Raw genomic sequence first — 15078 nt, forward strand, 5'->3', positions numbered from 1 at the left:
ACGAATACTTTAATCTTGTGTGGATGCAGCTGTTTATTGCTCAGAACCACACCTCCTCCTTGGGTCAGGTTGCTATCATCCCTGAAGGCTCTGTACAAAACTCTTAAGTAGAGATTGTTCCAGAACTTTGACCAACACTCTTTAAAATGCAGCTTTGGCATTCCTGTGCCTGTTGCCTCCTTCCCTGCTGGCCAATTGCAGTTTAATCACATTCTTATCTTCACCCCTCATTCTCTGATAGCAAAAACTCACTAGTGGTTACCGTCTAGTCAGGGGCACCAGCAAAGTAAATGTATCAGGCTCACGGGCAACATTTCACACTCCACGTCGTGACAGAGGATTGTCAGAATCTTGCCAGCCAGCCTCTCATCGATGTACAGCATGGGCTGGGGTGGTCTTTATTTGAATGACTGCAAGAGCCTCATCCCGGTCTGGACTGTCCGGTTGTTTGCTAGCCCAACCATTGAAAGGGCTCAGTTCATTTGTATTCACTCCCCATTCCGACTGGCATTTCTTCTCTTTCTCAGTCTGCCATGTATCAAAGTTGTGGAATCTGATGTCTCTGCTGGAACTGAGATCCCTTCCCATCTATTTACCGAACATTTTTCTGTTCTGAGCGAAACAGCTAATCATCTACCTTCAGCAACCAGCCTTCATTACAGAGTACAGTTACCGTTATGCTATAACACACTGTTCACACTCTCTTGGTGTCTGAAGCTTTTGCTGTGGATCTGCTTTTATCAGGTGTGGTCAGGTCTGACACAACCGGTTGGTGTTCATCACTTGGATTCCCTGTAATGACACTGCTACCGGGTACACTCGATCTCTTGCTCTGTCAGAGGGTGACAAGAAGCCGGGTCATACGGTTTTACCTGAGCCCAGTGTTTGCACTGGCTGCCTCGCTGGGACTGAACACCAACACGGGCGTCGTTCGTCTGGAGCACCACCTGTGGTTCGATCCACCTGGGAATGAAACCTGTCTTATCAGCCAGCTCCCTACCATGGTCACCTGGCTGTGGGAGGAGTATCTTCTCTCCCTTGGCTCTCTGAGCAATATGTTGCTGCTGTTTTGTTTGATCCCTCAATGTCTTGCCCTGATTACAGTGGTCCTTCACATTTACAATTAATCCTAAATTGGCATCTGTAGTTTCTTCCTGTACCCTTGTAATTTCTGTAACTTCATGTTCTTCTGTTGTCCTCTTTGCACCGATGTCTTCCCACCCGTTCCCTACTATCCCTTTTCCGGTGAGCCTTTACTTCAATCATGCTACCTCCTCAGGCAACTACACTACTTCTAACAGCTCCTGACTGTGTTTGGCCCCTCCCCTTGGGACCTCCTGACATTATTCCCACACTTTACCCTGTCTCTCCTCCCTGCCTGGGGCTGCTGTCTCTCTGTGGGCCATGTTAGCTGCTCTGTGGGTCACACAGTCTTGACCTTGTTATTTCTCCTTTTCCTGCGTCAATGATGGCACCTGCCTTACTCAGTGTGTCAATCCCCAGGATAGAACCTTCATTGCTTGGCCACACCAAAAAATCTACAGGAAGCTGCACTCCCTCAGCCTCAAGTTCCTGGGGCTGATTCTCTCTACCCTCATTGTTTCACCTCTAGCGCCTCTCCAGTCATGGGCAAAGGTAGATCAGCTATCGATACTGACACCCCGTATCCACTAACATTTCACATTGCTGGCTCCCTTATAAACCTCTTGTGTACATCCATGGATGGCCACCACTGGTGGTACAAGCTGCGGTCAGCCGTTTGTCTGACATCATCGGCTGGTCAGTAGTCAGAATCAGAAAGAGAGGGTGCTGCTGTAGATTCTGCCTGCTTTGGTGAGTGACTCACACTTTTTTCAGGACATTGCCTCCAACCATGGCCTGAGAGTCACAGCTGAAACAAATTTCTTCATCTCGTTTACCTTTCCACATGTATTCCAGCAGTGCATCCACGACAACCACTTTACAACTTCTCCTCCCCTTCCTCTGGTCTATATCTCTGGCTGACGATACTATCGCAGGGTAGGTAAATTCCACCGCCGTCCTCAAATCTAAAACTTCCTGGTGGGTTGGGCTCAGGCCTTCCTTCAGCATTTCAGATTGGCTGGGTCATCCCTCCCTGAGTTATTGAAACCTGAATACTCCTTATACACTCCATAATTCATGGCTGGCTCATCAAGCTCTCTGAATCACTGACATCATTTTCCAGTTACCCTCACCTCCCCTAGTCACTCTCACTTCGCCCTTAAAGAAGCAATATCTCTCTTCATTGCTGGAGTTCCTTGTAGTTGCCCGTGTACCATGCTGCACCCCTGGACCATTCTGTCCCCCACATTCCTTGGGCACTTTGTTCTTAACCAACACATATATATCTCTGGCGTGCCTCTGGTGAACTGCAATAATTTCCTTGAGCTTTTACCAGAATTCTGCATTTCTGCAGGCGACTTTAAGTGAGGGCAACTCTGACAAAATGCTCTGCTTTTCTTTGGGAGTGAAGGGCTTATGGATAGTTGTAATCAGGGTCAAGGGCTAGCTCGGGTCATCAGGGTTCTTGACCTGACGTCAAAAGGTGTCATCCCAACAGGTATATCTGGATATAACCTCTCCCTCAAATATCTCCACACTAATTCCCACATTATGCAAAACATAAACAGTGGATAAAAACTAAACAGTACATACTTAAAACCAGAGTACGTACTCTGCAATCTGCCACTTGTGTGTGTCTGAGCTCGTAAAGCCTGTTGTATCCCTTTGCATTTAACTGTTTCACCAAGGTTACAGACGTATTCTTAAAACACGTAGACACACACGCATGTGTCTGCTACTATATAGTTCCCTGAACTGTATAGTGACACAAGCCACTGGTGTCCTGGATGGTCAGTAACCACCTTTCGCAAGTGATGGCCCTGTCTCAGATTACCCAAAAATCTCTATCCCTTACATAAACACACCTACATGCGCGCATACACACACTACTTTTATATTTACCAATTTAGTTCTCCACCGTGTTTGTGGTACAGTTGGTCCTCCTTATCCATGTGTTCCGCATGCGCGAATTCAACCAACCGCAAATCGAGAAAACCCGGAAGTGCTCTTCCAGCACTTATTGTTCGAGCATGTATAGACTTTTTTTTCTTGTCATTATTCCCTAAACAATGCAGTATAACAACTAGTTTACATAGCATTTACATTGTATTAGGTATTATAAATAATCTAGAGATGACTTAATGTATACGGGAGGATGTGCGTAGGTTATCGTGGATCGGGATCGAAAAAAACCCAGTTCTTTTACTAAGTAAGTTGGAACAGGTACATCCGGTATTATTTAGCATCAGTTAATCAAACATTTGTCTTAGTATATAGTATATATTTTACCTTTCTATGCATATAAAACACTTAAGAAATGTATGTTTCAGCGCTGGGCGATCCAGTGACAGATCACTCCCGAACACGCTATCTATCCGTGCCGGGTTGATGTGGAGGATCAAAAACCCAAAACCCAATAATTAAACCACTGCGTTGCTTAGTAATAATTGTAGCTTTCATCGGGGCGGGGCCTTTCTCACTTTATCATTTAAAATTGTTCCGATAGTTGACCGACTGTAGCCTAATGCTTTTCCAATAACTGATAGCATTTCATCTCTTTCCGATTGCTTTATTATTTCCACTTTATTTTCAATCGTGATCATGATTATTTTTGTGAACAGAAACACTGCGGATCCTAATGTCCACCGCACTGAGACAGGTTAAATAAGGTCCGGGGTTCCGTTGAGTCCTAAGGTCCACTGCATTGAACAGATCGAATAAGAGACCTGAGCATCTGCGTTTTTTGGTATCAGCGAGGGGTCCCGGAACCAACCCCTCGCGGATAGGGAGGGCCGACTGTACTTCGTGAATAGATCAAAGAGTGAATACTAATCTTAAAAAAATACTCACCCTGGACAAGCCCCCAAATGTTGTGACTGTGGAAAAATAACGTCACCAGCGAGACACTGAAGCTGGTGGATTATAGAAGTCTTTATTTAGCAAAACAAGCAGGAATCATACTGGAGACACTTTTAGAAGAAGAGAGCTGCCTGATTCAATATTGTATGATATTTCTATATGCCAAAGATCAAAGGTAACAGTAGGATAATTCTATAGTTACAATGCATTTACAGTGCTTCCTTTGAATTGCATATGATTTTCAAACACCTCTGTCTTCACGCGAACACTGCAGACACCCAAAATTAATGTTAATCCAGGTGGCTCTGGGCTGGCTGCATTCATGCATATTCAGACATCTTGGGTCAAATTGAGTGTTTTTTGTTTGCAATCAACCTCAGTCTGCAGCTCCAAGAACGCCATTGTTTTGGGTACATTTTAAATTCAAGCTACAATCCACATTCAGGTCCGAAGACTGGTTGCTGTTGAAATTAATATTTGCTATATACCGTAACTCCAGAATACATCCTAACAACTTGGTATAGTGGCATTCTGGGCTGACTGGTTAAGCGACAAGTGAGAGCTAGTTGGGTGTCATTGTCAGGAGTGTGAATACTTTAATCTTGTGTGGAAGCAGCTGTTTCTCGCTCAGAACCACACCTCCTCCATGGGTCAGATCATTTGGTGGCTTTGTAAACTGTTGTAGGACATATTGAATCACTGTCATCATATCTCTGTTCACAGTGGAATCCAGCGACTACTTTGTCGGTCTGACTGCTTGTATAGTATTTGCAATGCTCATTCATGGCTTCAACAGTCGTGTGATTGAGTAGTCATTTCTTTTTTAAGAACTCGTCCCTGGTGCCATTAGCACTATTAATTTTCCATAGATCTGTGTAATTGAAAACAAAGTTTATAGACTTCATATGTGCTCATTGCCATTGAACTCAAGCTGTGGTATAAGGTTTGAGTAGTAAACCATGAAGTAACAACACTGGGGCAGTTAGCTGCAGGCTCCCTGCTGAGTGCTATTAGTGCTTGCTACTTACAAGGACAATAGAATTTCAGGCCCGCTGTGTGATTGTTAGTAGGTTTGCCTTTTAGGCTATAAATAAACATCACCTTAACATTGATCACCCAGGTAAATTGTAAAGTGATGGCAGGGTTTAAAATATGATCTGGTTATTTGAACAGCTTCTACATCAATATGCATTGACCTTAAAAAAATAATCCTTGCATTGATGTTTTAAAAGTTGCGAGTTTTCTCTGTGATTTTACATGGAAACAGTAATCCATATTGAAAAATAGCAATCTGATCTTTGGCTTTTTCCACTGCCACTAGATGGTGAACATTTGTTTTTCTTTTAGGAAAAAATTGCACATTGGTTTATTATAATATTATAACTTCCCCATAGTTTCCTGAAGCCTTTCTGTCTTGTTGAAGTAAGTTAAATGCTGAAATTTTGCACTTGTATTAAGCCTATTCAGGTTTGCTTACCTCTTTATTAAACATCTGTATATTTTCCAGGGTTGAGTTATATTTATGTTCCTGATGTCAATATGTGACTGCAATAAATGATGTACTGAGGCTGCATGAGACTTCTCAGGGGATCAGGAATGGAGTCTAAGACTGACAGTCCGCCTGTCTGGGGCACATCATCTGAACAGGATCAGACTCCGACTCAGGTGAGTGCATTCTGTCATTGGAACAGGGAATCACTTTGTAAATCGTATGATCAGTTGTGTTGCTTCAGGCAGATTGTTTGGATGAGCTATAAGAGGTGAATAGAAAGGAACATTGAGATAACTATAAGAGGAATGGCATCACAAAGGAAAAATAATGGACTGATGAAGTTACCCAGTTACTTTGCACTTTCTTCAACAGTCCTCTTTAGGATATATATTCACTGCAGCCTAGTCAGTGGTCAGGGCCATGCTTAGTGCCCTGTAAAGTATGGAATTCTAGGACTGTAAACTAGAAAACTCAAAGGCATACAGGGATTTTCTCATTTCAACTTCACTATTGAATCTGCTTCAGAGCGTTTACAGAACTAAATGTTTCCTCACCGTCACAAGATAAATTTGAGGTGTGTGTTAGGGACAGGGAATGGAGGAGTGATGGTTAGAGGACAGGGGAAATGAATGCTGGCAATGATTATTGATGAATTGCATAGAATATAGAACAGTATAGAATAGGAACAGGCTCTTCAGCCCACAGTGCTGTGCCAAACCAGTTAAGTGGAGACAATGCCAACTCGGGGTACCACTCTCTGGTGACATACTGACTCACCTATGCTGAAACCCTGAAAGGCCAGAGTGAAGTGTGGTGCTCAGACTAAACAGTGTTTTTCATGGGGGTCCAAACCGAGTTTATGTGATTGACCTAGCATCCACTCTGCTGTATTATTGCTCTTAAAGCTAATGGCCAACTTTCCATTCACTCTTTGAATTATTTCATATGCTCTCTATTGTTTATCTGGTCCTGAATTTCAAGCCCCAACTACTCACTTATTCTTTCAGTTACTGTTATTTTGCATTAATGATCACAGCAAAGAAGGAGGCCATCTGCCCCATCTTGTTTGTGCTGACCCTCAATCACTATAGAAGCTCACCATGTTGTGACTCTTTCTCTGTGGCCTAGCATATTTTCTCACTATTTATCCAATTCCCTATTAAAGACCACAATGGAAACTATCTCTACAGTATCTGCAGCCAGTACAATCCAAGTTCCAACCACAAGTTGTTTGAAAAAAATTGGTGTGCTCGCTTCGGCAGCACATATACTAAAATTGGAACGATACAGAGAAGATTAGCATGGCCCCTGCGCAAGGATGACATGCAAATTCGTGAAGCGTTTATTTTTTTTAAATTGGTATTACTTAACTGTTTTTTGTTCTTTCTTCTGGTGGCCTCCAGTCCTTGACATCTTTGTTAAAGGAACGGCCTTGCATAATCCCCTTTGTTCAGATCCCTTATTTTCTACACATCATCAAATCTTCCTGCAGCCCTCTCTTTTAAAAATAATAGACCCAGTGCCTCTAACCCATCATCATAATTGTTGCCCTTTATTCCAGAAGCCATTCTCATAAATCTTCACTGAGCCCTCTCTAATGCTGGTCTATCCTTCCTATCTTGTGACCAGAATTGAACGTAGCATAGCCATTGAGTCTGGACAAGTGTTTTACAAAGTTCAGAATTACTTCACTGCTTTGATGCTCTCTGTCTCCATTAAATTGTGTGGAATTGTGTGCTTTCTCAATTTGCTCTGCTACTTTCAATCCTCCCAGGCAGACAGGCTCAGGAGTATGTATGCACAAGTATGTATCTTTAACTGTGAATTATTTCTCCTAATTTTTGATAATGAAATTTATCACCTCTCACTTTTAAACTTTGTCTGCCAACATTACCCTGTAAATATCCTGCTGCTATCTCTGATTTTCTTCCTTACAGTTGACAATACTGACAAGTTTTGCATTATCTGCAAATCTGGAAATTATGGCTGACACCCCTATGTCAAGGTCATAAAGATAGATCAATATAAACAATGAGAACCTTTTCTGAATATATAACCTTCATTATATTAAATAACTGGATCATATTCCTCATTACATCCTTTGAAGGAGAACAACCTCAGTTTTTTTAATCTCTCCATGTAGCTGAAGTACCTTGTCCTTGGAGACCGTTTGATAGATGTCTTCTGCACCTGCTCTAAAGTCTTCACCTCTTTCCTAATGTGTGGTACCTAGAGCGAATACATTACTCCAGCTGTGGCTAAACCAGTGTTGTATAAAGATGCAACACAACTTCCTTGTTTTTGTACTCAGTGCTTTGACTTGAAAGATTTCTATCCTTTCTTTAACTACCTCTTCAGCCTGATGTGCCACTTTCAATGAGCTGTGCACATGCACCTCCAGATCTCTATTCTCTCAACGCTTTTAGAATTGTTCCCTCTGATTTATATTGTCTTTTAAGACACAGTTCTTCCACTTCTAACCTTGGAAGTCCTTTGTATATTCTGTATACCCAAGTCCAAATTATTATTATATATTACAAAAGCAAGAGGTATGTATGCTGACTCATGGGGAACCTCACTGTACACTACCCTCTAGTCCAAACAGAAACATAAACTACCACTCTTTCCTATACAATAGTCAGTTTTCTATCCATGCTGCTTCACTCCCCTTTATTTCATGGGATTCATTCATGATGCCATTTTGTAAATCCATCTATATCACATGAGCATCATTTCCTTCGATAGGCCCTTTCTTATGTCATCAAAACACTCTCATCAGATTAGTTAGACACAATTTTCCTTTCACAAATCCATACTGGCTTTCTCTAATCAAACAGCATGGCTATACCTGTTCTGATGATCATTTCCAGAATTTTACCCATTACAAAAGTTAACCTGAGTGATCTGTGGTTACTTCTTTATCCTTGCGCTCTTCATTGAACAGAAGTGAAACATTCATAGGGTAGTTCCCCGAAATGAACAGATATTTAGAGGATTATGGTCAGACCCTCTGCAGTTTCTCCCTTCCTTTCCTCAGCATCTTAGAATCTATTCCATCTGCACCAGGATTGTTTATACATATGAAATGCAGCTAGTCTCTCTTGTATTTCCTCTACTGATGTTTTGTCCACCTGGAGTATGGTACTGAGGCTTTATGAGGTGTTGGTCAGACCGCACTTGGTATATGATGAGAAATTTTAGGCCCCGTATCTAAGAAAGAATGTGCTGATATTGGAGAGGGTCCAGACAAGGTCACAGGGATGAGGAGTGTTTGATGGCACTGGGCCTGTACTCACTGGAGTTTAGAAGAATGAGGGTGAATCTCATTTAAACATGTTGAAAGGCCTCGATATAGTGAATGTGGAGAGGATGTTTCCTATAGTGGGGGAAGTCCAGGACCAAAGGGCACAGCTTCACAATACAAGGATATCCCTTTAGAACAGAGATGAGGAGGAATTTCTTTACCAAGAGGGTGATGAATCTGTGGAATTCATTGCCACAGGCAGCAGTGGAGGACAAGTCATTGGTTATATTTGTAGCAGTGGTTGATAAGCTCTTAATTAGTAAGAGTGTCAAAGTTTATGAGGAGGAAACAGGTGAATAGGTTGAGAGGGATAATATATCAGCCGTGATGGAAAGGTGGAGCAGACTCTGGCTGAATGGCCTAATTCTGCTCCTATGTCGTATGGTCTACTATTAACTGCATTTTTTTCTGTTGTTGAAAAACCAGCAGCAGCTTCTTCCTTAAAGACTGAAGTAAATGTTTCCTTCATGCTCAGCCATGCCCTCTGCTGATGTGAATGGAATCTTCAACAATATTTCTACAACATTTCTAAAGTAGCAGAATATCTCGGTTATTTTCAAGGAGTATTATTGCATGAAATTGACACAAAACCTTATAAAATGTTTTTAGGGCAAATTATGCAAAGCTTGGTCATTGCTTTTTTTAAAAAAAGAAAGGGAAGGAGAGATTTTGGCAGGAATGGCTGAGATTATTGATTTAGCATTGAAGTAGAGCTGCCAATGATGGAATCAACGGTTCAGAATTTTTGGAGAGTTCATGCCCAAGGGGGATTTAGGGCTGGGGAGATTACAATTGGAGAGGAGTGAGACCTTGCAAAGTCATAGAGTTACATAGTATGGAAACAGGCCCTTCAACTCAACTTGTCCATTGCAACAAAGCTGCCTTTTTGAGGTAGTCAATTTGCTTGCAGTTGACTCGCATCTCTCTCAGCCTTGCCTATCCATGGAAATGTCTAAATAGTGCACTGTAGAATGACTCCACATTCCAGCATTTTGTGTCTCCAGAGTTGCTTTGAGACCTGGATGTCCTTATGAAATAAGCATTTGGTTGTAGTAGCTGATAAGGAAGTTAAAATATTTGCTGGCCCTCATAACAAGAGGATATAACATAGGATCAGGAATGCCTTGCAATTTTATCTTGAATACTGTGTTCAGTTTTGGTTTCTTTATCTCAGCAAAGATGTTCCTTCTGTGGAGGGAGTTCAGGGAAGATTCACCAGTTTGTTCCAGGGCCAGAGGGGTAAAGGGATATGGGGAGAAAGCTAGAGCAGGGTTTAGATAACACACACAAAATGCTGGTGGAATACAGCAGGCCAGGCAGCATCTATAGGAAGAAGCACTGTCGACGTTTTGGGCCGAGACCCTTCGTCAGGACTAACTGACAGGAGAGATACTAAGATACTGTCTCCTTATCACCAACCTTATCAACTCTTGGGATCTCCCATCCACTGCCACCAACCTCATAGTTCCCACACCCCGCACTTCCCGATTCTACCCAAGATCAACAAACCTGCCTGTCCAGGTAGACCTATTGTCTCAGCTTGCTCCTGCCCCACCGAACTCATTTCTGCATACCTTGACATTGTCTTATCCCCCCTTGTTCAATCTCGTCCAACCTATGTCCGTGACACTTCTCACGCTTTGAATTTTTTCAATGATTTTAAGTTCCCTGGCCCCCACCGCCTTATTTTCACCATGGACGTCCAGTCCCTATATACCTCCATCCCCCACCGAGATGGTCTCAAAGCTCTTCGCTTCTTTTTGGATTCCAGACCTAACCAATTCTCCTCTACCACCACTCTCCTCCGTCTGGCAGAATTAGTTCTTACTCTCAATAATTTCTCCTTTGGCTCCTCCCACTTCCTCCAAACCAAAGGTGTAGCCATGGGCACCCGCATGGGTCGCAGTTATGCCTGCTTTTTTGTTGGCTTTGTGGAACAGTCCATGTTCCAAGACTATACAGGTATCCGTCCCCATCTTTTCCTTTGCTACATTGACGACTGCATTGGCACTGCCTCCTGCACACATGCTGAGCTCGTTGACTTCATTAATTTTGCCTCCAACTTTCACCCTGCCCTCAAATTTACCTGGTCCATTTCTGACACCTCCCTCCCCTTTCTTGATCTTTCTGTCTCCATCTCTGGAGACGGCTTATCTACTGATATCTACTATAAGCCTACAGACTCTCACAGCTACCTGGACTATTCCTCTTCCCACCTTGTCTCTTGCAAAAATGCTATCCCCTTCTCACAATTCCTCCATCTCCGCCGCATCTGCTCTCAGGATGAGGCTTTTCATTCCAGGACGAAGGAGATGTCTTCCTTTTTTAAACAAAGGGGCTTCCCTTCTTCCACCATCAACTCTGCTCTCAAACGCATCTCTCCCATTTTCCGCACATCTGCCCTCATCCCATCCGCCCGCCACCCCACTTGGGATAGGGTTCCCCTTGTCCTCACCTACCACCCCACCAGCCTCTAGGTCCAACGTATAATTCTCCGTAACTTCCGCCACCTCCAACGGGATCCCACTACCAAGCATATCTTTCCCTCTCTCCCCCCCCCCCCCTCTGCTTTCCGCAGGGATCGCTCCCTACGGACTCCCTTGTCCACTCGTTCCCCCCCATCCCTTCCCACCGATTTCCCTCCTGGCACTTATCCTTGTAAGCGGAACAAGTGCTACACCTGCCCTTACACTTCCTCCCTCACCACCATTCAGGGCCCCAGACAGTCCTTCCAGGTGAGGCGACACTTCACCTGTGAGTCGGCTGGTGTGGTATACTGCGTCCAGTGCTCCCGGTCTGGCCTTTTATATATTGGTGCAACCCGATGCAGACTGGGAGACCGTTTCGCTGAACACCTACACTCGGTCCGCCAGAGAAAACAGGATCTCCCAGTGGCCACACATTTTAATTCCACGTCCCATTCCCATTCTGATATGTCTATCCATTGCCTCCTCTACTGTCAAATCATATAATCATATAACAATCACAGCACGGAAACAGGCCATCTCGGCCCTCCTAGTCCGTGCCGAACTCTTAATCTCACCTAGTCCCACCTACCTGCACTCAGCCCATAACCCTCCACTCCTTTCCTGTCCATATACCTATCCAATTTTACCTTAAATGACACAACTGAACTGGCCTCTACTACTTCTACAGGAAGCTCATTCCACACAGCTATCACTCTCTGAGTAAAGAAATACTCCCTCGTGTTTCCCTTAAACTTTTGCCCCCTAATTCTCAAATCATGTCCTCTCGTTTGAATCTCCCCTACTCTCAATGGAAACAGCCTATTCACGTCAACTCTATCTATCCCTCTCAAAATTTTAAATACCTCTATCAAATCCCCCCTCAACCTTCTACGCTCCAAAGAATAGAGACCTAACTTGTTCAACCTTTCTCTGTAACTTAAGTGCTGAAACCCAGGTAACATCCTAGTAAATCGTCTCTGCACTCTCTCTAATTTATTGATATCTTTCCTATAATTCGGTGACCAGAACTGTACACAATATTCCAAATTTGGCCTTACCAATGCCTTGTACAATTTTAACATTACATCCCAACTTCTGTACTCAATGCTCTGATTTATAAAGGCCAGCGTTCCAAAAGCCTTCTTCACCACCCTATCTACATGAGACTCCACCTTCAGGGAACTATGCACTGTTATTCCTAGATCTCTCTGTTCCACTGCATTCCTCAATGCCCTACCATTTACCCTGTATGTTCTATTTGGATTATTCCTGCCAAAATGTAGAACCTCACACTTCTCAGCATTAAACTCCATCTGCCAACGTTCAGCCCATTCTTCTAACCGGCATAAATCTCCCTGCAAGCTTTGAAAACCCACCTCATTATCCACAACACCTCCTACCTTAGTATCATCGGCATACTTACTAATCCAATTTACCACCCCATCATCCAGATCATTTATGTATATTACAAACAACATTGGGCCCAAAACAGATCCCTGAGGCACCCCGCTAGTCACCGGCCTCCATCCCGATAAACAATTATCCACCACTACTCTCTGGCATCTCCTATCTAGCCACTGTTGAATCCATTTTATTACTCCAGCATTAATACCTAACGACTGAACCTTCTTAACTAACCTTCCATGTGGAACTTTGTCAAAGGCCTTGCTGAAGTCCATATAGACTACATCCACTGCCTTACCCTCGTCAACATTCCTCTTAACTTCTTCAAAAAATTCAATAAGGTTTGTCAAACATGACCTTCCACGCACAAATCCATGCTGGCTACTCCTAATCAGATCCTGTCTATCCAGATAATTATAAATACTATCTCTAAGAATACTTTCCATTAATTTACCCACCACTGATGTCAAACTGACAGGTCTATAATTGCTAGGCTTACTTCTAGAACCCTTTTTAAACAATGGAACCACATGAGCAATACGCCAATCCTCCGGCACAATCCCCGTTTCTAATGACATCTGAAAGATCTCCGTCAGAGCTCCTGCTATCTCTACACAAACTTCCCTCAAGGTCCTGGGGAATATCCTGTCAGGATCCGGAGATTTATCCACTTTTAAATTTCTTAAAAGCGCCAGTACTTCCACCTCTTTAATTGTCATAGGTTCCATAACTTCCTTACTTGTTTCCCACACCTTACACAATTCAATATCCTTCTCCTTAGTGAATACCGAAGAGAAGAAATCGTTCAAAATCTCTCCCATCTCCCTCGGCTCCACACATAGCTGACCACCCTGATTCTCTGAGGGACCAATTTTATCCCTCACTATCCTCTTGCTTTTAATATAACTGTAGAAACCTTTCAGATTTACTTCCACCTTATTTGCCAAACCAAACTCGTATCTTCTTTTAGCTTTTCTAATCTCTTTCTTAAGATTCCTTTTACATTCTTTATATTCCTCGAGCAATTCCTTTACTCCATGCTGCCTATATCTTTTGTAGACATCCCTCTTTTTCCGAACCAAGTTTCTAATATCCCTTGAAAACCATGGCGCTTTCAAACCTTTAACCTTTCCTTTCAACCTAACAGGAACATAAAGATTCTGTACCCTCATAATTTCACCCTTAAATGACCTCCATTTCTCTATTACATCCTTCCCATAAAACAACTTGACCCAATCCACTCTCTCTAAATCCCTTTGCATCTCCTCAAAGTTAGCCTTTCTCCAATCAAAAATCTCAACTCTAGGTCCAGTCCTGTCCTTCTCCATAATTATATTGAAGCTAATGCTATTGTGATCACTGGACCCGAAGTGCTCCCCAACACATACATCTGTCAGCTGACCTATTGCATTCCCTAACAGGAGATCCAACACTGCCCCATCTCTAGTCGGTACTTCTATGTATTGTTGCAAAAAACTATCCTGCACACATTTCACAAACTCTAAACCATCCAGCCCTTTTACAGAATGAGCTTCCCAATCTATGTGTGGAAAATTAAAATCTCCCACAATCACCACCTTGTGTTTACTACAAATATCTGCTATCTCCTTACACATTTGCTCTTCCAACTCACGCTTCCCATTAGGTGGCCTATAATACACTCCTATCAGTGTTACTACACCTTTCCCATTCCTCAATTCCACCCAAATAGCCTCCCTAGAGGAAGTCAAGATAAAGCCACACTCAGGTTGGAGGAACAACACCTTATATACGGGCTGGGTAGCCTCCAACCTGATGGCATGAACATTGACTTCTCTAACTTCTGTTAATGCCCCTCCTCCCCTTCTTACCCCATCCCTGACAATATTCAGTTGTTTGTTTTTTTCCCTCTCTCTCTGCCTATCACTCTGCCTGTTCTCCATCTGTTCTCTGTTGCTGCCCCCTCCCCCTTTCTTTCTCCTGAGGCCTCTCATTCCATGATCCTTTCCCTTCTCCAGCTCTGTATCACTTTCGCCAATCACCTTTCCAGCTCTTTGCTTCATCCCACCCCCTCCGGTCTTCTCCTATCATTTCGCATTTCCCTGTCCCCCCACTACTTTCAAATCTCATAGTATCTCTCCTTTCAGTTAGTCCTGACGAAGGGTCTTGGCCCGAAACGTCGACAGTGCTTCTCCTTATAGATGCTGCCTGGCCTACTGTGTTCCACCAGCATTTTGTGTGTGTTGTTTGAATTTCCAGCATCTGCAGATTTCCTCGTGATTGCAGGGTTTAGATGATCAGCTGCGATCACACTGAATGGCAAAGCAGGCTTAAAGAGTTGAATGGTGGCCTGTTCCTATAGCCCAGTGTTTCTATGAATGCACACAGGCACCAGACACACAGTTGAGCAGGGGTTCCCTCCAAACTGAAATCCACAGACCCCCTCAGTTAATGGTAGGGGTCCATGACATACAAAAGATTGGGAACCC

General features: G+C 43.2%; 1 protein-coding gene and 1 non-coding gene across 6 annotated transcripts in view; both read left to right on the top strand.

Moving 5' to 3' along the window:
- The window catches only part of prdm10 (PR domain containing 10), a 146750-nt gene that overhangs the window by 22745 nt on the left and 108927 nt on the right, over positions 1-15078 (top strand). For all 5 annotated transcript variants that reach the window (XM_073029612.1, XM_073029616.1, XM_073029617.1 and 2 more), the window contains exon 2: positions 5450-5607. In XM_073029612.1, coding sequence (XP_072885713.1) covers positions 5515-5607 — 93 coding nt within the window. In that variant the 5' untranslated portion in view covers positions 5450-5514. The remainder of the gene's footprint in view (positions 1-5449; positions 5608-15078) is intronic.
- LOC140716985 (U6 spliceosomal RNA) lies at positions 6681-6787 on the top strand. The gene has a single exon (XR_012096404.1). It is a non-coding gene; the product is annotated as a U6 spliceosomal RNA (small nuclear RNA).

This window comes from Hemitrygon akajei, chromosome 26 (genome assembly GCF_048418815.1).
Source record: "Hemitrygon akajei chromosome 26, sHemAka1.3, whole genome shotgun sequence".
In the NCBI taxonomy this organism is placed as follows: Eukaryota; Metazoa; Chordata; class Chondrichthyes; order Myliobatiformes; family Dasyatidae; genus Hemitrygon; species Hemitrygon akajei.